Source organism: Dicentrarchus labrax, unplaced genomic scaffold (assembly GCF_905237075.1).
Source record: "Dicentrarchus labrax unplaced genomic scaffold, dlabrax2021, whole genome shotgun sequence".
Taxonomy (NCBI): Eukaryota; Metazoa; Chordata; class Actinopteri; family Moronidae; genus Dicentrarchus; species Dicentrarchus labrax.
Genome location: NW_026136718.1, coordinates 6,463,928 through 6,488,453, shown reverse-complemented (window position 1 = coordinate 6,488,453; position 24,526 = coordinate 6,463,928). Strand labels below are relative to the sequence as shown.

At 39.2% G+C, this 24,526-nt stretch overlaps 4 protein-coding genes across 4 annotated transcripts; 3 read left to right on the top strand and 1 right to left on the bottom strand.

Annotated features, from left to right (window-relative positions):
• The first annotated feature begins 476 nt into the window (after positions 1-476).
• Positions 477-13,388, top strand: meltf (melanotransferrin). Its single transcript, XM_051377145.1, has 16 exons — positions 477-674; positions 1,522-1,676; positions 2,306-2,405; positions 3,799-3,984; positions 4,073-4,229; positions 5,256-5,323; positions 5,433-5,617; positions 6,361-6,526; positions 6,674-6,816; positions 7,817-7,913; positions 8,012-8,206; positions 9,235-9,388; positions 9,738-9,805; positions 9,910-10,094; positions 10,752-10,944; positions 11,503-13,388. The coding sequence occupies exons 1-16, from the start codon at positions 626-628 to the stop codon at positions 11,562-11,564; spliced, it is 2,163 nt and encodes a 720-aa protein (XP_051233105.1). The 5' UTR covers positions 477-625; the 3' UTR covers positions 11,565-13,388.
• A 974-nt stretch (positions 13,389-14,362) lies between these two features.
• ncbp2as2 (NCBP2 antisense 2 (head to head)) lies at positions 14,363-16,171 on the bottom strand. The gene is made up of 2 exons (XM_051377160.1): positions 15,441-16,171; positions 14,363-15,314 (listed from the first exon to the last, which is right to left on the bottom strand). The coding sequence occupies exon 2, from the start codon at positions 15,251-15,253 to the stop codon at positions 14,948-14,950; it is 306 nt and encodes a 101-aa protein (XP_051233120.1). The 5' UTR covers positions 15,254-15,314; positions 15,441-16,171; the 3' UTR covers positions 14,363-14,947.
• A 1,013-nt stretch (positions 16,172-17,184) lies between these two features.
• fkbp2 (FKBP prolyl isomerase 2) lies at positions 17,185-19,138 on the top strand. Its single transcript, XM_051377159.1, has 2 exons — positions 17,185-17,842; positions 18,682-19,138. Exon 1 carries the CDS (start codon positions 17,383-17,385, stop codon positions 17,797-17,799), a length of 417 nt encoding a protein of 138 aa, XP_051233119.1. The 5' UTR covers positions 17,185-17,382; the 3' UTR covers positions 17,800-17,842; positions 18,682-19,138.
• A 931-nt stretch (positions 19,139-20,069) lies between these two features.
• ncbp2 (nuclear cap binding protein subunit 2) lies at positions 20,070-23,757 on the top strand. Its single transcript, XM_051377158.1, has 5 exons — positions 20,070-20,226; positions 20,838-20,924; positions 21,157-21,251; positions 21,390-21,528; positions 23,179-23,757. Exons 1-5 carry the CDS (start codon positions 20,152-20,154, stop codon positions 23,275-23,277), a joined length of 495 nt encoding a protein of 164 aa, XP_051233118.1. The 5' UTR covers positions 20,070-20,151; the 3' UTR covers positions 23,278-23,757.
• The last annotated feature ends 769 nt before the right edge of the window (positions 23,758-24,526 follow it).

Genomic DNA, 24,526 nt, shown 5'->3' with positions numbered 1-24,526 from the left:
CTCCATGTTCTGTACAGGACAAACTTCCAAAAAGTCAGATATATGGTCAAAGTTAGCAACTAAAGCAGGTAAACAGACTCTTTGTGTGTGTGTGTGTGTGTGTGTGTGTGTGTGTGTGTGTGTGTGTGTGTGTGTGTGTGTGTGTTGTTGTTGTTGCAGCCAGAGCAGTAAGTCAGTGACCAACAGCCTCACTGTGTTGGCCTGAATCCCTTCTTTCCTTTTGGCCCATCAGTGGAAAAGCACCACACGAGTGGAAGAGAGGAGTGAGAGGAAAGCAGAGGTGGGGTTCTCTGACTGTAAAAGACCTCTCTGTCCGGGCTTTGGCCTGCAGCCAGGCAGCGGCAGCAGAGACGTGTCAGACCAGGTACACCAGAGAGGAGCTCTTCATAAACTCCACAGTTAGCCTCAAATACTCGAGCTGGGAGTCTTGTGATTCCTGAATGACATGTTGTTAGATGACTGAGTTGTAAATCGCTAATACAGCCTCTTCTGAGCTTCAACCGAGGACTTTAAGCCGAGTCTTGAAGATAGAAGTTGGACTTTGACTCGAGACTCGTCATATAAAGTAGAGGAGAGGGGAAAAGAAGGCAATTTCACCCAACAGAGAGAGGAAGAGACAACAGCCATGACCATGTGGAGGACAGCCGGAGCTCTACTGCTAATACTACATACTGGTAAGAGCTGATTTTTTAAAAACTAAATACACTGGAAAATAACACAAAATGTCACAGTGTTTGTTTCATTGTTGGATATAATTTTTTTTTATGTATTAAAGACTTTGTGTCCTATTCTGTGGCTTCCTGTGTGGTCATGTAAAACCAACTGTCTTAAAGGTTGACTAAATGAATTTAACTCTAAAGACTAGTGTTATTTATAAATTAATCGTCATCAGAACAGCAGTTTGAACATATTAACCAAAGTATTTTTCCCTTTTCACCTCAATTTATTTGTGGATCTTTAAGGTGGTGGTTCTCAGACCAGGGTCCAGGTTTCACACTCTTCACTGTTAATCTGCAAATCTACGGTATAGCTAGTTAACTAAATCTTATCAGATGGGGGATCCCTAAGACTAAATCTTATCAAATATGGGTGTGCAACCTAATGTGTCAATTTGGGGGGTCCTTGACACCAAAAAGGTTGAGAACCACTGCTTTAAAGCATCCACTCATAACCCCACATCACATGTTGCATGTGAGTTGTTAACCAAAGAGAGTGATGTTCCCTTCTCAGTTTGCTCAGTTTGGATAGTTTTTAGAGGGCTGAAGAGGCAAAACTCTCCAATATGTCCCACAACAAAACCCCAAAATGTGAGAATCATCATATTTAAAACTTTTGTTATTCATCTTGTGATCCCTCAGAATACCTTATGATCCCTTGAGGGGTCGCAATCCCCAGGTTGGCAAATACTGTTAGACAGAAAGCATCATGGCAGAAACAGTCGTGGTCGTTGGATACAAGGTGTTTTCATGAATCACTTGGTGCAGTACAGTAATAAGTGGTTTCTGTGTGTCTCTATGTTAGTGTTTGGCCAAAGCAGCATCAGATGGTGCACCATCTCAAATGAAGAGCAGAAGAAATGTCACGCCATGTCGCAGGCTTTCTCCCAAGTCTCCATCCGTCCGTCCCTCACCTGTGTCAAAGGAATGGCAGTCGAGGCCTGCGTTCAGAAACTACAGGTCGGATTTTTACAACAGGAACTTTAAACCTTGCTGAACTCAACACGTTTGAATAACTTGTGACTAAAGTAGTTTCTTTTTTATGCAACTTTATCTCCTGCATTGTAAAATATCTTATTAATTACTCTATTTATTTGTATCAGTCAGGACACCAGAGGGCTCGTTAAAGCTAATAAAATGGTGGCAGAACACATCATCAGGCATAAGATAACAAGGTAGAAAGTCTGTCGCAATAAACTTGGTAATAGGTGATACAGTTATCAGGGAGCACAAAGCACACTGGGTCTTTAATGACGACCAACAGGACGTCCTAGTAACCAGAAGCTGAACTAGGAGCACAAGCATAAACGTGTTTTATTAGGTGATAAGGAAATACTTGATGTGCTCAAAAAGCTGTAATGTATTCCTTGTTCCAAAATGTTTTTTACTTACACAAACTTTTAAAAATCATCACATCATCATTGGAGTACAGAAACTCCAAATGTTTGTTCATACAATGTTCTATATATTAATTAGCTGCCCATATGTCTTTTAAACATTGTGGTTCTTAATATTGAAGGTACTGTTGTAGCTCCCTGTTGTGTTACTGAGTAGCATCATTAATCGGTTCGTTTGCTGTGTCTCTGCAGAAGAAAGAAGCAGACGCCTTGTCCATGTTCAGCACCGACATCTACAACCTGGGGAAGACAGCTTCCTTCAAGATGGCTGCCAGCGAATCAAAGGCTGATCGTAAGATTCAAGATTTCAGATCTTTTCAAGAATCAGCAGCAGTAAAGACTAACACCTCAGTAACCAGCTTGAGCAACCCAGTACTGTCACAAGTTACAGGAGTCAAATTACAGAAACTATTAATGTTATAGTCCTACAGGAAGGGTCTATGATAGGATTTTTTCTTCCAGTATTATAGAAGCATATTTTAACTTACTTTTAAGTAATGTCTTATCTTTATTCATCCTATCTTATCTAGGAAATCATAAATACTCAATCCAGCTTCCAAGCTTATCAACTTTTATGTCTGTTACCTAACAACCAACACTACTTTTCTCATCACGTCAAGCTAAACAGCTTTGTAACCAAGTGTGTTGACATTTAATTGGTTGTGTAAAAGCAATAAAAGAAAAGGCAAACAGAAATTACGGTTATCCTAAAGTTATTTTAAGATTTTGGGGGTTACGATGTTTTCAATTCAATTCAATTCAATTCAATTGAATTCAATTCAATTTTATTTGTATAGCGCCAATTCATAACAGAAGTTATCTCAGGACACTTTTCAAATAGAGTAGGTCTAGACCGAACTCTTTAAAACATTAAACATAACATGTTTGCGTTATATACATTTATAACCTTAAATTATGAACATTGACCTAGGAACTGTTCATCTGTAGTGGATTTTTTCCTAAATCAGGTCCTACCTCTAATCACCATGGTTACCAAACAGTTAAGATAAGTTCTTCAAGTTAAGAAGTTTCTGTAATATGGCCCCAGAACCGTCACTTAAATACATTTAAATTTTTCTTTCTGGAAGAGAGAGATAAACAGGTGTTAAAAGTGGGGTGAAATAGAGAGAAATGTGATTTATTAATCATTTAATATGTACAAAAAACATAATACAAAAACATCAGTTTGTAGTTTTATGGAAAGTTATACGCTGAACTATCTCTTGGACAGAGCCCAGCTCGCTCATTCTCCCTGTTTCAAGTCTTTGTGCTAAGCTAACCAGACACTGGCTGTAGCTTCATATTGCTCAGACATGAGAGTGGTTTCTTCCAAACCAAGACCAAACAATCTGTAGTCCCAGTGATACAAATCTGAAAGAATATAATAAAAACTCATATTTAACTGTCACTGTCTTATTGTGTAAGACTGTAATTAACTCACTACTGTTGCCAGATGCATGGTGAATACCTGTGTTTACTCTCCTCTCATGATTAGCTCAAGTTAATTCTGGTCTTTATCATGGGTAATATGGAATAATACAGGCAGGGTCCTGAGTTATCATACCTGTTACCCTGATTACCCTCAGTACTGCATGTGGATTATTTCAAAACAGGAGTGGTAGGCTGTACTTTGATCTTCTAGATCTTATTTCTTTGTGTTAACGCCTGTGCTGTTGTTGCTTCAGGTAGCGGTACTTCCTACTATGCAGTTGCTGTGGTGAAGAAAGCAAATTCTGGCATCAACATCAACAACCTGGCAGGAAAAAAGAGCTGTCACACTGGGAAAGGCCGAACAGCCGGCTGGAATATGCCTTTGGGATACCTCATAGACCAGGGCTACATGTCTGTGATGGGCTGCGACTTCTCACAGGGTAGGAAACATATATATACACACATATATATATATACATAGACTGCACATACAGAAAGCTGGAGAGACGTGTGTGTTTGTGTGATCAGGGGTGGCAGAATTCTTCAATGCGAGCTGTATCCCCGGAGCAAACCAGGCTGGTGATCCTAAGTCTTTGTGTCAGCTGTGCAAAGGAGATAATGCCGGAAATCACAAATGTGAAATGAGCGTCCAAGAGAGATACTTCAGCTATGAAGGAGCTTTCAGGTAACACACATTCATACTCTGGTTACAGTTCTTCAGCATTGTGCTGTATGTGAACAAGAGAGTGGATGTCAGGTCAGCTGACAGGGAGATGGAGCAGGGACCCCCTAAGTAGGCTATAGATTTGTGTTGCATATTAAACTGGGCCTATAATTACACTCAGGGCAGCCATGTATGTAAAAATACCTTGTTATCCTGTGTACAGTAGTAAGCTATTAAAGTAATTATTGTTCACATATTCAGGTTTTATTTTTTCTTTGTTAATTATATGTTGGATTCATGTCAATTCACGTTAATGTATCTTCAGAGATGTTTATGTTGTTGAATAATAGAAAATTCTGAGGACCCTTATGGGTCGCGGACTCCCTGTTGAAGACCTAGAATCTAGATTCCTTCCCTTTCCTCTACCTCTACATTACCAGTATTAGTACAGGTTTTAACTGTGATTCCGTCTTATTAAGTATATATATATATATATAACAAATTTTATCTTCAGGATATTAATCAAGCAATAAGAACATATTATTAAATGATCAATAATAAGAAGAAAACACCAATACTAATTGCTTTCTTTATGTGAATTAACAACAAATATTATCATTACACATAATTATATATGGATAAAAAAGCAGAGAATATTACAGGTTAACACAAAAAAATGTATCCATTAGAAAAAGTTTACACAAATGAAGATAAAACAAGTTTATGCATAACATTAACCATGTTTAAGGGGATAGTATTCTAACATTGGGGAATTGTCAGGGAAGTTTTTAGGATTCATTGTCAGAGATCGGGTGGTCGCCATGGGGCGCAGCTCTCTGGATGTTTGATGTAACACTACCCGAAGTTTGAATACAACATGAAAAAGGATTCATTATTTTGGAACCATGAATGGAAAACATGTAATGGGAATCTCTCTAATGGTTGTTGAGATATTTCATTCTGTAAAAAAGTGGCCAAAAACACTTTATTTTGATTTACTTGCACCTTTAATTCTCAACATATTTTTTTTGCTTTTGGCCTCTGTAGATGTCTGGTTGAAGATGCAGGAGAAGTGGCCTTCATCAAACACACAACTGTTGAGGAGAACACTGGTGGTAATGTCTTAGTTAGCTAGATATCCAGTAATTAGTAATCATTAGTTCAGCCACTTTGTCAGTTAGCTTGTCAACATGTTTGTTAGCTCACCAGCTGTTTTTTCACCAGGTCGTGGACCAGAATGGGCAAAACCACTGCTGTCATCGGACTATGAGCTGTTGTGTCGTGACGGCAGCAGAGCTCCCGTCTCTCAGTGGAACAGATGCCATCTAGTCCGCGTCCCATTTCGTGGGATTGCGGTCGGCAATCACATCACTCCCTCTGTGGTGTTTACCATGCTGAAGGAGGGCCTGGTACGTCCACATAGCTCACTGTGGTAACACCCACAAACACAAGTTCTGCTCATATAGCGCCTCAGTGTTTTTGCACATTGTAGTCATGGAGACGCGATGTCAAACATTACACAATGTCAGTTTGTTAGAGCCTCTATCATTTTCCACCTGTCCCCTCAGTAGTCAAAATTAGATCTAAATCTTTAAATTGTATTAAAACTATCCCACCACATGGTCCATCCTGCAGCTGTCAAATAGCATTGATTCTATTGTGCAAGTCTGCTTGTGTGCTGCTGTCTGTTTTCTGGATAGGAACAGAATACATAAACCACCGTTGGGGTGAGCCTTTATTCTTGGCTCCAAAGTATTAGAAAATACAATTAGTTTGTCATGTCAAACATCTTTTACAGTCTTGATAAGTGCTTAAATAAAACCCATCATTATTAGTATTGATATCTTAAAGGTCCAATCTCTCGGCAGAAATGGTTTTATGTTCATAGGTATGTTTTCAATAGCGTATAATCACCCTTTGAGCCAGCGTGTCTCTAAAGCAGCCCAGAACAGACAAACCAAACACTAGCTCTAGATAGGGCATTTTGCATTACACTGCCACCATAATTTCTCCCTTGCACTTGGAAGGGGAGGGTTAAGCTAGAGGCCAACTAGATCCTACACATTAGTCCTTAAAAGCAGAGTGAAGCAATCAGACATTTAAGCAGAGATTCTATTTGTGAGATTAATTGAGTGTAACTTGCTGTCTGCAGGAAAAGTCAAACTTCAACATGTTTTCCTCTGCGGAATATGGAGGAGGAACCGTTCTCTTCTCTGAGTCAACCACCATGTTTCAGGAGGTGGAGTCAGAAGACCCCCAGAAGTGGATGGGTCACTACTATTACAATGCTCTGAGAGCTATGGACTGTAAAGCTGAAGGTGAAACACCTGATCATAATGTTAAATTATGTACTGATTAAAACCAATGTAACATGCCAAACAATATTGTATTTTTGGTTAACTGGGCTATATGCTTACCTTTATTTCTTCCCTTCTGTACCACCCACCTTTCTATAAATATCCCAGACGCCCTGCGGTGGTGTGTGTTGACAGGCCGTGAGCAGGAGAAGTGCGCTGACATGGGCGCAGCCTTTCAAAGTAAAGGTTTGACTCCAGCTGTCAGGTGTGTCCATGGGGACTCTGTGACTAACTGCATGGACAAAATCAAGGTAACGTGTTTCTTACTGCAGGTTCCCAAAGAACAGCTAATGGTCATACATTTTGATTTGCAATGACTTATTAACTTGACAAAAAAAAAAAAAATAATAATAAAAACTTGCAACCCGATTATGCTGGCATTAAATTTCATAAAAGAGACATAGTTACTTGTTCACAAGTCAAAACACAAAGTTGGACTTAACTTGGGTCTTGTTGGTATCCGCTTTGAGATACTTCTGACTCTCTTGTGACTGTAAAAATGATGACTCTGTCCCACATCTGCCACAAACATTTCAATCAGGAGAGACAATTGAATGAAGTAAAGGTAACTGTTTATTAGAACAGATGATATGTGATAATTAAGTCTTGACTCTACAGGGAGATTTCTGTATTCGAGTTCAGCAGCAAAATAAATCCCCCCCATGGAGTACAGACACTGTCTGTTTGAACAGATCATTGCTGTACAATGACCAAAACAGAGTCTGTAGGATTTATTGGCAGAAATTGAATATAATATTCATAGTTATGTTTTTATTGGTGTATAATCACCTGAAAATAAGTGTTTTTGTTACTTTAGAATAAGCCGTTTTTATCTACACAGGGAGCGGGTCCTCTTTCATGGAGGCTGCCTTGCTGAACCGCTGTGTCTCTACAGTAGCGCAGAAGGACCAAGTCAAACACTGGCTCAATATAGGGCCCTTTGCATTGCATCTTTCACGCCCACCGTAATTTCTGCTATACACTTCATAGTCCGTTCTGATTGTCAGGTCGTCAAATACTGACCCGAGCAGTGTTCAGTTAGTGGTCTGCAACTTCACTGCTAGATGCCACTAAATCCTACACACTGGTCCTTTGCTGTACTTGTCTTTTTTGATTTTGTCAGAATGTGTCTAAAGTCCCGAGTCCACACCTCTGCATACTGATACATTTACATAAAGAAGACCAAACAATGGCTTTTTTCTAACAGTTTTGGCATTTCAATCTTTGCTCTTCTTTTTTGTATTTGTGTAGAACAAGGAGGCTGATGCTATCACTCTGGATGGAGGTTACATCTACACTGCAGGCAAAGAGTACGGCTTGGTCCCTGCTACTGCCGAGAGCTACACAGGTAAAAACACAAAAACAGGGACTCCCACAAACAAACATACTGTCACACATTGCTTCAAAGAAGACGGATACAGGATGTTGTTGTTTTTTTCTCTCCAGACGACCGTGATGGCTCCATATACTATGCAGTTGCGGTGGTAAAAAAGAGTAGCCAAGACATCCGTAACCTTGACGACCTGAGAGGCCGGCGCTCCTGTCACACCGGATATGGCCGCACGGCTGGCTGGAACATTCCCGTAGCAACGCTGATGGAGAGAGGCCTGATCAACCCTCAGCAATGTCAGATACCCCAAGGTCAGTGAGATGTTGGGTGTGTGTGTGTGTGTGTGTGTGTGTGTGTGTGTGTCTAGCAGAGGTGTGAGCTGGAGTAGTCAGAACTCGTAAGAATCCAGGGGTCAGATGCTGAAAATCGTAAAACAGTGAAAAATCTGTTTATTTAAAACACAGTCAAGCCTTAAATCCTCACATCAAATGTAAAAAGCAGGAACAAGAGAGTGTTTTAACATTTAAACTTGAATAATGACTTAGATGATTAATGAATTATTAAAATGGTTGATTAATCTTCTGTTGATTCGCTGATTGATTAATCAACAAATTGTTTGAGCAGTTGTTTTCATTTTCCTACTCCAGATGTGTTGTATATGTGATATGTTTTGTTTTTTGTCAGTGTGCTCAAGGATTTGTGGTATACTGTTGCTGACAATACATTAAATTTTCATCAGTTTTCAGAAGTAGACATGGTTTTGTTTTTACAGTTACATGTTAAGCTTTGTTAATTATGTAATCAGTAAAATAATAACACAATTTACAACAACAACTTGGGAATTTGGGCACATGTGGATATTTGTCACCCACTTGCCCCTCGGGGGTCTTGCAAGAGGCAGAATACAAAGAAGGTCATAATGCAGCTCAACAGCATAATTTGTTTTGCTGCATTTATATTTCAGAGTTTCACACTGTGTAAGTGCCACATCCAAATCATAATAATGGCGAAGAAACTTTTCTAACTCTTCATCTGTGTATTCGACTCTGCACTTAATAAACAAGAAGTACCTGAAAACCTAGCATGATGCCTCACTCTGCAGTCACACAACCATCTTGAGTTGTCTGATGACATGTTCAAGCCCAACATCAGTTTCTAATGCTCCTCCACAGAAAACATTGTTGTCACAATCTGAGCAGTACTCACTGTGCAACTGAACTAAACTTCACGTGTAACCGATGGACTGACCCTTTAAAGTATTTCTTGTATTTTGGATACAGCAGGTTATAACATGTATCCGGTATTTGACTTTCTATTTCCTGTTTCCCACGATTCTTAGCAATGGGAGAGTTCTTCCAGCAGAGTTGTGTACCAGGTGCCAACCAGCCCGGTTTTCCCAGCAGCCTGTGTGGTCTGTGTGTGGGAGACAGCAAAGGACAGAACAAGTGTGACAAGGGAAAAGACCTGTATGACGGATACAATGGTGCCTTCAGGTACTAAAAACGGCAACATCCCAAACCACTGCATCTCATCAGTATTACATGTTTCATTCTATACTCCCATTTCAGATATTTCTTTAATGATATAGGATTTTGTTAAGCTCTATGACTGGATGCTTCTTGCTAATATGCACCCTGGGAGTTGTAGTAAACTTCTCCCCCAAAGTTTTTATTTACACAGGCTTAAATTTTTTTTTCACAGAATCATATATTTTCTAATGCAGCTGTTCATTTTTCATACTGACTATTCAACTGGGATGCCAGTCGTGTGCCAACTGTCTCCATCGCCTTCAATACTTATTTAAGCCAAACGTTACATGTGTCTGTCCATCTGTCCATTCAGGTGTCTGGCGAGGGGAGATGGAGATGTTGCTTTCGTCAAGCATTCTACTGTCTTCCAAAACACAGATGGTAAGACAAGATATCCCCAAGATAAAGAAGTGTTCTCCTTTTATGGGTATCATACTTTTCAGGGATCCAATTAATTAACCCCGTAACTTTGTGCGTTTGTTCAGGTAGCGGTGAATCGTGGGCAACGGATCTACGGTCTACAGATTTCCAGCTGCTGTGTTCTCATGGCACTAAAGCCGAGGTCTCACAGTACAGACACTGTCACCTGGCCAGAGTCCCTTCCCACGCCGTGATGGTGCGGCCCGACACCAACATCCACGCTGTCTATGGACTCCTGGACCATGCACAGGTAACAGTGTTCGTACAGTCTGTAAAGTCTGTGAGTGAGTCAGAGGGCGTAAACCAACAAAGTGCAGAGACCTGAAACTGGATTAAGATAGGTCATCTTCCCAGTCAAGGACTCATTGACCATTTTGTCAAATTCATTCAACATCATATGAGATTTGAGATTCTTGGTGATGCATTTAAGGATGCTCTGCCATCTGAGAATTAATAGTTGGCTGCTAAAAAGTATCGCAGTGATAGCTGTTGGTCATTAAACGAACAACATTTTGATTGTTGTTTGCATGTTGGTAGATATATAAGCAAGTTAAGAAATCATGAGTTATGTGTGCGATTCTGCGTTGTATTGCACGGTGGATATTACTTGTTGAACTAATATTCATAACAAAAAGAGGATTTAAAGTCATCAGAAGTGCAACATACACAGTTAATAAAATAAAACAAGTGCTATTTTCCTGTTAAAACAAAGAACATTCTTTATCTTTATCTTTAAAATTGCATTTGAGCCGCCAACACTCAGATGCTGATGTATCCTTAATCACGTCATTAAGGTGTTTTCAAATAAGAGGTACACTCTATGAAATTAGATCACTAAAGGCTCAAATAATTGATTTTATTTGTCAGTTGTAGTTTTCCATTTCTATTTATCTCTGTTTCCCTGTAGAAATATTTTGGCAGCGATACAAATCCTGGTTTCCGGATGTTTGACTCGGAGGCCTACGGTGAAGCAGATCTCATCTTCAAAGACTCCACTGTTCGCCTCGTGAGTGTCGGTGACAAAAAGACCTATCAGGAGTGGCTGGGCCAGGGCTACATGGACTCACTGGTCGACCTTGACTGTAACTCATCAGTTACAGGTAAAAATGCTAAATTGCACAACACGTTACTTACAATCCAACACCAACCTAAGTGATTGCTGTTTTTAATGTTTGCACAATGTTTTAACTAAAGTTGAACTGAAAAAGAATCCAAATTGTTGTTATGTAATATGAATCATTTAATACACAGACATTAATAAATTACAGCAACTTTACAGCAAGTGACAGATGTTCTGAGGTTAACTTAAAGGGACATGAGAAGACTGATGACTGTAAACTGAATATGAAGCTACAGTCAGCAACAGTTTAGCTTAGCTTGCATAAAGATTGGAAACAGGGGGAAACAGGTAGCCTGCCTCTGTCCAGATTAAACAAACAAGATGTGTGTAAATTATTGAGCTTTAGAGATGCTGGTAGGTGGATTATATTACCTTGGACAGAGGATAGCTGTTTGCCCCTCTTGCAGGACTGTAACAGAGTATTTTTACACGTTTAGGGCAGCTGCTACTGATTTCCATTGTATAAAATGGCCACTTTATCAGATTATTTCTAATGGACGACCTTTCTAATATATCCCATTTTCTGTTTCTCTTATAGTCATGTCATCCGTATGGCTGCTGCTGATGGCCCTGTTCAGCTTCATGCTGACCCACCTCTGAATGTAAAGATATAACATGAGACAGGCGAACATTTTCTCTATACTTATTCCCTTCCTCCTCTCTTTAATTGTCCTCCTTCTATCCTTGAATCTGTGTTTCTGTCCTAAAATTGCATCTTTTCTACCTGATTGTGTGTTATTTTAATATATGAGAGGATGGCATGTTGGAACTGCCTCTGGATTGAAATGTTTCTAGTGTTGAAGCAAAAGAAGCACAATTGTTTGTGTGGCAGAGAAGAGACTTTTGGTGCCCTCAGCCAGTGTGAATCAGACATGTCGAGAGAAGGTGTTGCTGCCACTTTGTTTACTGAAGGTGAGCTGCCATATCAGTGTGTATGCTGCCACCTGTTACATTGCTTTAGTGCGTAGTGCATCCCTGTCTCTCCAAAGCTAGTTTTACAGAACAGACAGATCTGATTTTTAACCTCATATGAGCTGCAGATAATGTTTTGTGGTGTCACATCAAACAATTACATTTAAAAAAATAAAAATTTCTTCCCAGAAACGCTGGATAATTCACTACGTTTTTTGTAATCTAGGTGAACTGACACTTTAAGAAGCACTAGCAGCAGTAACATGGATAGGAAGTTTACTTTTGAACTCCTTAATATTAAAATCAACTCGTTCAGTCAGCCTGAATATCCTGTTTCTTGCTCAAAAACCACACAACCACACTAAAAAAAAAACTTTTAATTGTAACTGACCCCAGATCAGCTCCCCTATTTTTAACAGCTTCATGTGAGTATAGAAGTCAGATTGCTGTTCTGCTCTGCTGCCACTTGCTCTTCGAGTACAAACGAACACGGCCTTCCTTTAGTTTGGGCTGTGTTTCTCCAATAAGCTAATGCCATATCAGAGAATATGCACTAGTGTTGCCTCCACACAGAACTGTGCTGGGGATGGTGTGATGATGAGTGTCTGAGTGTTTGTCCATAGGCTGTCTACTTCGTGTATTCTCCTCAAATGTCTAAAAATCAAGAAGTGAAATGCTTTAATATAATTCATGTTGAGCCTGCTTGCAGCTGCACATAGAAATTGTTGTATTATTGTTACTAATCTGATGCTTTTGGATGGGAAATGCTTTAGCAGCAGATAGTCAGCAGCCCTTCCACCTACAGCCATTTTTTCCCACACCTTTTTAGCATTTCAATTTACATATTTAGACACAAATGGAGTGAGTAACTCTGGTCAGGTTTTGTCAGATTTGGGGAGAACATAAAGAAAACATCCTGTGTTTTGTGCTGGAGAGTGAATGAGGTTTGTTTGTCTGGATGGTTTAAGTCAAAGAGAAAGACAACAGGCTTTAATGTATTAATGTGATTCCAACTTTTACTTTGACTTACAGAAAGACATTTTACTCCATTTGGGTTTGGGAAGGGATTTAGCTTAATGCTGTTAGTCATGGAAGAGTGTCAAAGGAATAAAACGCCATTAAAAGAATAATAATAATGGACTTAAGATCTGCTCTCATGTCCTCTAACTCAAACTAACCAGTTCTTGTCATATCTACTGTATCTCCTGCTGCCTGATGCTGTTTCCTGTTTTAAAATGTTGATTTGGATGTGTATTTTCCTATGTTGAGAGATTTATTTTTATATGAAGTTCAGATGCCATATCAGTGTATATGTACTGACTCATGCTGTCAGAAACCAATGCCTTCTCTTCCTCCTGATAGAGATTTATTTCTATGTGAAATGATGTAACATGTAACTAATATTTAGTTGCCAGGCCAGTGCGTCTGCACAAGTATTGCTACATAAAGCTGCCGACTTGAGCTGTTTTCTGTGCTTGTTCAAATGAAATAAAGCTACGTACTGCAATAATGCATTTCTGTTGAGCTTTTCTTTATGAGAATGTTTTGTTATTGTGGATTTTCTGCAGTTTATCTCCTCTGATCAGCTGTCACATGAGGACCCTTCACAGCTACAATAACTTTTTCCATTTCATTCGGAATACGTATGTTAAGGCTGCTTTTCCTCAGACACATAGGTTTTAAGTTTTAGCCTCTTTGTAGCAGAAATCAAGTCTCCTCTCGCACCTTTTATACGTAAACACGCAAGGAAATTTGCTTTGGCCAAAAATCAAATAGTAAGATCAGCAGTAAAATTTGTTCTTATTTTGGCGACTAATTGATTAATCTATAGAACATCAGAAAACAGTAGAAAAATAGAGCCTAAGGTGACATGTATTGTTCTGTCCGACCAACAACCAAAACTTTTAAGATATTACATTTTCTAAGACACTAACACAAGAAAATTCTCACATTTAAAAAGCCAAAAACATCTAATGTTTGCCTGAAAAATGACTTAAACAATTCATGAATCAAAATAGTTGCAGAGTAATTTTCATCCACCTATTGATTCATCATTGCAGCTGTAAGTGACAGTACAATAATGCAGTAATTGGGTCGGGCCCAAAGGACGGATTGAACTTACTGGGAGACATGTACATGCCCTTTTGCCACCAAATGTGAGGGAGCAATAAAAAGTAATCTTATCTCTTTTCTTTCCACTGTTATATCTCATATCTCTGTCACTGAGAAACCAAATGGACTATGAATTACAACTAGAAAGCAGTGAACTGTGAACTTCACTCCCTTCTTGACTGTGCAAATCTGATAATACTTCTCTTACAGTAAGTTCATAACTTTAGTCCACACCTAAACAAACAAAAAATAGTTTTTTAAAGATCTAATTTAACCATCTAAACTTGGAAAAAGTCTTTTTTTTTTTAATTTAAAGTTGCTTTATGTCCTGAAACTTAACCTACCAATGGTAAATAACAGACACTGTCAGGCAGTTATAAATAATAATCTTTATTTATACAATCAGAACACTGATACACCCGACATCTCCCTTCATATATATGTACACTGCAGACTAATAGAAGTATTTAGACAACTTTGTGTACAGATCTACAGAAGCTTTTTGGCAGGATTTGGTGTCATAAGTGCACGATTGCACATCGGCGGAGTAAAATGGGAACCAACAAACAAACAACACTTATCAGGTCATCATTAGTTGAACTACCTGTGTATTGCTCTGTATCATAGATTAATGTGAAGAGAACAATAAAAAGGCAGCTCCAGTAGTGTGTTGTTTTTTTTTTTTAAAAAAGGTCTTTAATTTAAATTACTAGAGCAAAAAATCCACTTAAAATGTTCCCACCTTTCTGAAGGACTCAATATTTGTGTGTGTCCTCAGAAATGTGACAGTACAGTGAATGTATATATATATATATTATATGATTAACCACCGTGTGATCAGTGTCCAGCTCTGTCTGATGGTGATGGTGACCACCGACACTGCTGAGGCAGACTGTCCATCACTTAGTAATCCCTGAAGTGTCTCAATAACCAGCACCACAGTTAGATCCCCAGTCTCTTTATTTCTTTATCTTTCTGGAGCCGTCCTTCCATCCCTCCTTCACTTCATTCACAAAAGTCTCTCGGACTCTCCGGAGGCGGCCGCCAATCTCCCCGAGGTCACCGGGCACTCTGCCGGCCTCCTCCCGGACCTGCCGCAGCGTCTGGGACCGCAGGACCCGCTCCGAAGCGTCCCGACCGGCTATCTGAGCCTTGGTAATGGTGTAGGCGGTGATCTGGGCCGCCCTGCGAATCGGACGGGATTCTGCCAACTTCTCCACGATATGGAGGTTGTTGATGAGGCTGAATAACAACCGAGAGAGCATCTTTGAACCGGAGTGTTTACGTAGCTTAGCTTAGCTCGTTAAACTCTCGTGTATTTCCGTCCTGTAACGACAGCAACGTTTAACACTAAGTTAGCTGGAGGTGTCACATTATCCCACAGAAGCTGTGTGCTGTCTCATATGTTGCTGTAAACTTTAATGGTTACACGTAATAACAAAGTTGACTTACTTCAGCTGAACGAGGTGACCGCAGTGGGTGAGTGCGGAGCGAGGCGGAAGTTGGTTTCTGATTCGACGTTGAGGGGTAATAGGGGTAATAATTATTGACTGTATATAATGTTTATGTTTGTTTTTATGGGGCTTTAAAGCATCTCTGGTGACTTAGTGTATCACCTTATTGTCACTAATACTGAATAATGTTTAAGGGTGTCAGCATATTAACATTATCAGTACTCACTGCTACTATATTTGTATTTCTCATTATTATATTTTTACTATTTTTATTTTATATGCATATACCGAAGAGATATAGTGTTAGATACTGTAATATGATTATTATTTGTATTCTTTAATGTTGTGTGAGCACCTTGAGCAGCTGTTACGAACAAAATTCCCCCCAAGGGATCAATAAAGTATTTCTGATTCTGATTCTCATACAAGTAGGGGTGGGGCAATATACAGTATTATCACGATACTGATAAACACAATATTGTGATAATTGTGAATCGGGATATTTGTGAATAAATGCGAACAATACAGCGGCTTTCAGGGGAACTACTGTGTTAATGTTCTGATATTTTCTGATCTGAAGTAGATGATATTGGGCTTTCACACTTCAGCGGTGATGGCAAGAATAGCAGTATCATTTTTAAAGTGAATTAGTGCACACATCATATATCAATAGTACGTTTACACATAAACCAAAAATAGTAATGCATGACAGAAATAACACATTGCAGGGCCCTCCAGGAACTTGTGCTCGCAACAGTTAACACCAGTTCAACCAATCCCTGTCTCAGTGGAACAAGTTCTCGTCAGGTTTTTATGATTTTTTTCACTTTCTCCTGCAATTTCAATGCAAAAAAATCATCTGGACATCTCATAATATTGTCAGTATTTTAGAGACCCCCACAAAATTTCACAAATCCTGCTTTCAGGGGAGCTCATGTCATATTAAGAGGAGCCCAGCTCCCCCTGACTACCCTGTAGTTCACACCCTGCAGTCCTATATTAATTTTGTGATTTATCTTGAACAAGGGGACAAGGGAACGTCTTTCCAGTCATTCCACAATCTTAAGTCTGTCACCTTGGCTGAAGGATCGACTTGGCATTGTTGCATTGATGTGTGGAAATAGAAAATAAAGAACAGGGAGATGACGTGTCTATCTGTAATGCAGTAAATGTGTTCTTAACAAGATGCTACATATGTGCAAAATGTGAGGGGTCTGTATATTTTACCATTTCACGACACTTCTACTCCAACACATTTCAGAGGGAACTAAAACATAAGAAAGTTCTCACACATTCCAGGTTCGTAGATCTCGGATTGAGATGTTTTGATCAATCAACCTTTTCCAAGGTCAAGGAATAAATACTGGAATCAAAGTTTCACAGATCTTAAAAGGGGTTACATTTATTTAATTTTTTTATTTAACTTTCATTTTACTAGACAAGACAATTTATTATTTACAGTGCCAGAACACACTTGTAATTAAATCATCAAATCAAACCACATTAAAACATTTACAAATATAATTATGTTAAAATAAAACAAGTACACCCTTTTAAACTGTGTAAACTCTGTTGTTTTACACATTTAAGGGGCGTAACAATTCAAATAAACTGAGAAATGATTTAATTTTTAATTAATCTGTCTTATTCTGTCGAACCTGAAGCGAACTTCAAGTTTTTTGGGGCCCCAGACAGTTTTCCGGACTCTTTTGCTGGTAACACCAAGAGCAGAACTACTACCGGGGTCTTATCGTTCGTACATCCGCTTTCGGTAACAGATTTCCAGACTCATTTCCCTGATTCATCCCCCCCCTCTCCATAATTTGCACGCTGGGCGTTGAGCTCAGTCTTGTCCAAACTAAACCCCCCCTTTATCAGCCGTGTACCCCGCTGTAAACCCGCTGTAAACCCGCTGTGAACCCGCGGTACAACCTGCAGCCATGCGGGTGTTGGTGCTGTTCGCGGTGGCCGTGCTCTCCCTGAGCCCGGCGCCAGTGAGCGGAGCCGAGAAAAAGAAGCTGCAGATCGGCATCAAGAAGCGGGTGGACAACTGCCCCATCAAGTCCCGCAAAGGAGACGTGCTCAACATGCACTACACGGGCAAGCTGGAGGACGGCACCGAGTTTGACAGCAGCATCCCCCGCGACAGGCCCTTCACCTTCACCCTGGGCACCGGCCAGGTGATCAAAGGCTGGGATCAGGGCCTGCTGGGAATGTGCGAGGGCGAGAAGAGGAAGCTGGTCATCCCCTCCGAGCTCGGCTACGGAGACCGGGGAGCTCCTCCGAAGATCCCCGGTGGAGCGACGCTCATCTTCGAGGTGGAGCTGCTCAGCATCGAGAGGAGATCCGACCTTTGATGGAGAAAGAGAGAGGGGAAAAGGGAAGGCAACTTTCAAAAACGTGAGTTATTACAGATGTTTTGTCAGCTGGCCTCGGAATAAGCTTTAATATTAAAGATTAATCTGTTTAGGGTCAATTTGAACCCCCACAATCCCTCTTTTCTTTATTCCTGGAATAAAACATGCACCATGTAAACTCAATGATAGCTGAGAAAGTAAAACTACATTTGTGGGGGAATTGGGTAATAAAGCATGGCCCACATTAAAGGCCCACTTTAAGATTTTCATGAAATCATTTTTTATTCTTTATTCATGTGATGTGAGTCATTAAATGTGTTTACTTTCTGTAATTAGCTCTCTATGTAACTGTTTGTGTTGTTGGTGGCGGACCCCGCCGTTGCCCCACATTTGAAGAATTCATATATCTTTACTCTCCAGCTTTATCTTTTTATTTTATTATTTTAACTCATTGATTTCAGCCTCTGTGTTTATTGTTGTTCAACTTGCAGAGCACAGGTTATCTTTTATTGTGACGCCACCATAAGAAAACTGTATTTAGTATTTATTTTTATTATAAAACAGGACATTTATTTGTGGCATTGCTTTTGACAGCTGATTAGTTTTGTCAGCCAGTAATTGAACCAGAAGGAACGGCCACAGTGAGCTGAACAGCTGCAGGCGACAGGAAATGAAAAAGGTCTGCTTTGTATTGGTGCTGAAACTAGCATCGTATCAGTATCGATATTCAAAAGACACCCAGCTGTTAGTAGACGTAGCATCAACAGGTCTTATTATTAAATATTGGACAACAAAACAAAAATTTAAAATGAATTTTAAGGTTAAAATTTAAAGGTTATTTTGTAATTACATGAATGTTTAATGTTTGTAATTGTCTTTCAGGTTCCAGGAGCATAAAGTAGAGATCCTCTGACCTCTGATGAAGACAACATGGCAAATCTGGGAGTAGAGTTGGCAACCCCCCCCGCGGCAGAGCCACTTATAGTTATGCTCCGTTTTTTTATTGAACTGATGTTATTATGATACAAGAACTGACTGTATGTCTCTGTTAAACATTAGTAGAATCGACAGTGAGCAGCTAAGACCAGTATTTGACCGTGGGCTGATGATAACGTTGTGTCCTGCCGTTTCATCTCACTTTTGTTTTTCATTTTCTGTGATTTATAAGCCGGTTCATTTATATCTTTATAGTCTTTACACACACACACACACAGATAAAAAAAAAATAAATGTAGGTTGTTATTAAGTCAGAAGTCAGACGGGGGACAGATTAGGATAAATGTTTTTGTTTACTTTGAATATTTGAATTATGATAATAAAATGTTGACCTTACTAGAAATTGATGTGATTTTGTTGGAACAGAAAACACAAGTTTTTTTGCTTCACTCATGTATTTTAAAGATCTTACTTTACAATTTATAATAAGTCTGATACGTCTGTATGTGTCATTGATGGTGTAGATCTATAGTTGGGTAGTACAATCTATAAAGCACTATATTGACATTTAAAAGGTATCCATGAAGCCTTATTTATGCACTGAAATATTCTGGTAATTGCACCCAATAAATGTACTGTAACATTTAATCATAAAGGTTTCTCAAACGTTTTAGCTGTTAGGGGCAAATAATGTGCGAATAAGGACATTTTGGTTAATGGTGTTGACAAGAGTCAGACACAAGTGTATTCAAAGCAGTTAAATCAGAAGAAAATCATATTAAAATATCTTTTAAATTATTAGCAAAATATCCCCCCCAAAAAGAATCAGGTAAATAAATGAATGAGTAAAATTCAAAGTATCCAACAAATGTTGTTACGTCTTAAGAAATATCAGTAAAACTATCCGATCAGTATATAAAAGGAACAAAAGAGCCACGGGATAAAAAAAGGCAAATCAAACCAGAGGACCAGTCTAAGCAGCCATTCAGCCAGTGACAGCAGGCAGCAACCAATAGTGTGGCACCACATCTCACAGTTGACCTCCCAGCTTCAAGAGTCATGTGACTTTGGGCACTTTAACATGGCAAGCTTACAGAAACTGGATTTAGTGTATTGGCTATAACTTTCACAAGGACAATAAAAATAAATATAAATATAAATATAAATATAAATAAATACATTTCTTTTATTTTACAGAAAAGAAAATCAAAAAATATCACACCATCCTCTTGTTTTTGTGTTTGTTTACATCAAATAAAAAGTAATAAACAGACTTTACCAACAGGCGGCGCTGATCAGCTGACCCTGATCACTTCCAACGACGCACGCACGTAAAACCGGAACCAACGTCATCGCGTTTCCGTAATGCTAACAGTCGAATAGCAGCAGGCCGCCGACCCCGCGACTTCTTTCACAATGTCCGCGAAATTAAACGCATTAAACAGTGATTCTTACATCGATGTCAGCCAGTACAGAGACCAGCACTTTAAGGTGAGTGCGGGGATTTCTCCTAACGGGTATTTAACGGGGCTCGGTGTCGGTGTGACGGTGTATATCGTTGGCTCACAGCCGGCTACCGTAGCAACAGAGCGGGCTGCTCGTACTTTGAATGGATCCGGTTGTTTCAATCTGTGAAAGCTTCATTTAATAAAAGCTCCTCAGAGGCTCTGTGGGATAAATAGAGTGAGAAAAACAACATCCTCCATCCGAAAGGCTCGTTTGTTGACTGATATGGTTCCACACACACACACACACACACACACACACTATGGATTCATTATTATAATGTACTTAATTTAACTTCTTAAAACACATTTTTATAGACTTGTTTTCTTTATATGACATCTCTATTTGTGTCTTTTTTACTTTGTTATATCTATTTTATTTATTAAGGCTTCTATTCTGCTCTTATTGTTGTTTTTTATTCTTTATTTTTAACCTTTTTGTCTGTCAAAACCCTTTTTTTTGTTTTTTAAAGGTGCTCTAAAAAAATAAAGTTATTCATTTACACATCTGCTTCTCCATTTTTCCATCAGCGGCTATGCATCCTGTGAGCTGTAAATTGTGCTTACTCATGTTTTCCTTGTTGCTTGTGTTTTCAGGGTAACCGCTATGAGCAGGAGAAGCTGCTGAAGCAGAGCAACACGTTGTACGTTGGGAATCTCTCCTTCTACACCACAGAGGAGCAGGTAGGACACACGGCCATTATTACTGAGTACATCCTCAGTTTAAGACCTGCACCAACTTTATATTCTTTTTTTTTTATAAGAAAATGAGAAATGTTGTCTGTAACTCCTAGTGGATTATATTTAAATTATGAGAGGATCTCCAGGATAGTCTTCTAACATTTAACAGATATTTCTTATAATCTCTTTACACTATTCTCACTTTTCTCTGTTGTTTTTGCCGCTGATGAAACAGGTACACGAGCTGTTTTCCAAAAGTGGAGACGTCAAGCGCATCGTCATTGGTCTGGATAAAGTCAAGAAGACGGCCTGCGGATTCTGCTTCGTAGAGTATCCTTTTTAAATATGTGACCCAGTTTTTTTTTTAAAAGTCCTTGTTTAAAGAATACTTGCATTACTAACCTAAGCACTACACTCTGGTATGAGATAAAAAAAAAGAATTAGGAGCCTTAACCCCCGCTGTACCAGGTACTACGTACGTTCAGGTGCAGAGAATGCCATGCGCTTCATTAATGGCACACGGCTGGATGATCGTATCATCAGGACAGACTGGGACGCCGGCTTCAAGGAGGGACGGCAGTACGGCCGCGGTAAATCAGGAGGACAGGTGAGGACACAATAAATAAACGTGTAGTTATTCTACTGTGGATGCTGACAGGATTTCATACTTAAGAATTAATGTGGAAAGCTTTATTCTTCTCCCAATTTACTGTCACTCCTTTGCTGCTCGTATCAAAAATAGGCCTTTTAATATATATTGGCAAATGTAATCTAAACATTAATTCATTAAGAATGTTGCCTCACATATTTGAATATGGTAGAGGCACATTTAAAAATACACTAATGAACAAATCTCGCAGCACTTTTAGTGAGTCGTTAAGTCCTTAAGGAGCCCCTGAGTTAAGGTTGAGTCTGGGTCCCGGCCAGCTGGATGGACACGCTGCGATTAGATGAACCACATTAACCGTCTAAAGAAAGCTTAAGTAGACCAATGAATCAGCCATGCGGGTATATCACCCAGTATTATCTTAAGGAAGATGCATTACTGTTGGTGTGCAGCCAGTAAGTAATGTAGGAATTGCAGTACAGAAGTACCACTCGGTTTGAGGTCATTTAGAAACCGTTACACCATTACATAGTTTTTCCACAAGAGAGCACCGAAGAGTTCAGTTTCCAACTGCACACTCCTGCTTTTTACTATCCTGGTCACAGTTCCTTCATAAACAAATAGAAATGTAAGCAGTCTGTATTATTTGTATTGTTTAGGTTATGTGTTTATGTGAAAAACTATATTGTTATTGGAATTTTTAAATATTGATGATAATAAACACAGAATTGGTTGGGCTACAATTCACAAACATATTAAGGAATATATTGTCTTTGTTATTATGCTGTATATCAGTTCAGAGTTTTGATGTCCCATGGGCTTAATACACTCTTCCTTTCAGTCAAAGACACATTTCAATGGGAATTGAAGTGAATGCTTATTTTGGCATAAAAATGAAATCATATTCAAACAGATCGCATATCAGCAGCTTCGATCCAAAAAAGGTTATTGTGCACTTTTAAAAATCCATATCAGTTAAACTCCAGTTTAGATTAAAAGCAACTCAGACACATCCTGTTGGACAGAATAAAATGTAGAGTTCAGGAGGCCAGGAACCAACAGGGGGTCCAGGTTGACCAGTAAAATAGGGAACAAATAACTAGTGATTGATTCTAAGTCACTGCGGACCCTGGGTGTGTCACCATGGTGTTCTGGGTCTCTTACCTTTTCAGTCCTTCACATGAAAACGTTTAGACTTTTCCGCAATACAGCATATTAAAAAAAAAAACAATATAAAACACAGCTTAATATGGCCTTTGAAAAATGACACACTGAAATGGCTTTTAAAAAAATCAATACTGTATATCATGACATTTTAATACATCAGTATGATATTTAGAAAATGATATAACTTCTAAAATAAATTATGCATGATTAACCATGGCCTTTGAGGAGACAGCATTACTATAGCGTGGCATTTACCAAATACAACATACATAATCATGTCCAATTTTGTTGTAGTGGTAAAAACAATGAGCTTTCTGTGGGAACACAAATATATGACTGAAGAACTGGCTTTTTGTGTAGAAAATGCATACAAGTTTGTTTTTTTCTTATTATCAGAATGTAACTTTAGGCCTAAAATAATGAGCGATGTGTCTGTGCCTTCTGGCTGCGTTGGCTGTGTGGGTTTTTTTGTTTGTCGTGTAGGTGAGAGATGAGTACAGGCAGGACTACGACCCAGCCAGAGGCGGCTACGGTAAGCTGGCTCAGCAGCATCGACCCACAGAGGCACGGAATACTTTTTAAAACGGCACCACAGCAGTCTGCTTGGACTACACAGAGCCCCACCCTCAGTCCTGGACCAGATCCATCCTCCAACAACGCCACAACATGCCATCACAGATTGTTTGTCCAAATGTTACCATGAAACACTCTACAGTCGGGTCTGCATGGACCCTGGTATTTATTTCTTTTGGTAGTTTGTTTTCTGTTCGGACTGCCGCTTCCATACCTACTATCAGTCAACATGGCTGGACTGGCCAAACCCCAAATTTACTGTGTGACATTTACTGACGTTTTCATTATCCTGCCCGGCTCTGATAGCATGTACTGACTGCGGGTTGATGATGTATCAAATATCAAGACATATTGATCTTGTTCAGTCTCCATGTCAGCATACAATGATGAAATAATGAAGATTCTGTATCATCTTACTGATTTCTGTGACTGAAACCTTGAGTTCCAAATTGTGTATACTTTTTTTTTTAAATAAAAATTTTTTCAACATTTTTGAAAAAGTGATATTTTCTCCTAATTATGTCTGAGGTCTTATAATCCAGAGGGTCTTTTCCATGTCTTCAACTTAAGCTTTTTTTATGGGAGAATAAATACACACTACACAGCAGACACGGAGCAATGTTATCTTCCTTTTGGAGTTGTAGCTCTGTATCGGTCTTCACAAATGCTCTTTCACCTCTAAATGCTCCACTGTTCACCAGGGTCACATGATAATTAGAGTTCGGCATTATAAGTGATTCCTTTTATACTTCCATGTACTCATTTCATTTTATGTTGACAGAAAATACATTGATTATAGCAGCTTTAAGAGTTAAGTTGGACACTAAATTAAATGGGATCTGGAGTAGTTTTGTGTGCTGAGATTACCCCGACATCGGTGTCTTTTCTGGCTACATTTATGCATTTTTGATGCTCTTTGGAGGATATTGGCAGTAGGGATATTGATTCATTCATAAACATTCTTCTCTTCTAAAAGGCTCACTTTGCTAGCAGGACATTTACTGATCAATCAAGAGCATGCTGTATCTGTCTAAGCAATTCACTGCCAGTTCTGTAGCCGATGTGGTTGTTCCAGAAGAGGAACAGCTCCTTTGTGATAAACACGCTAGAGATTATTAGGTTTAGTGGTAATCTGTGATTTACAGACGCATATCGAACACTTAACAAAGGTAGCATTATCATAGTTGTATATTTGGCTTAAAGTGGATATTGAGACTCAATGCCATCAAATTGTGGGTTTGTCTAGGATTTGAACCCG

Bases quoted from the DNA above. Each gene is read 5' to 3' on its own strand.
- meltf (XM_051377145.1), top strand. From the start codon at position 626: ATGACCATGTGGAGGACAGCCGGAGCTCTACTGCTAATACTACATACT. The intron at 5,324-5,432 runs GTAATGTCTTAG...TTTTTTCACCAG, and splicing joins TGTTGAGGAGAACACTGGTG to GTCGTGGACCAGAATGGGCA. The intron at 8,207-9,234 runs GTCAGTGAGATG...CACGATTCTTAG, and splicing joins GCAATGTCAGATACCCCAAG to CAATGGGAGAGTTCTTCCAG.
- ncbp2as2 (XM_051377160.1), bottom strand. From the start codon at position 15,253: ATGCTCTCTCGGTTGTTATTCAGCCTCATCAACAACCTCCATATCGTG.
- fkbp2 (XM_051377159.1), top strand. From the start codon at position 17,383: ATGCGGGTGTTGGTGCTGTTCGCGGTGGCCGTGCTCTCCCTGAGCCCG.
- ncbp2 (XM_051377158.1), top strand. From the start codon at position 20,152: ATGTCCGCGAAATTAAACGCATTAAACAGTGATTCTTACATCGATGTC. The intron at 20,227-20,837 runs GTGAGTGCGGGG...TTGTGTTTTCAG, and splicing joins ACAGAGACCAGCACTTTAAG to GGTAACCGCTATGAGCAGGA. The intron at 20,925-21,156 runs GTAGGACACACG...CTGATGAAACAG, and splicing joins TCTACACCACAGAGGAGCAG to GTACACGAGCTGTTTTCCAA.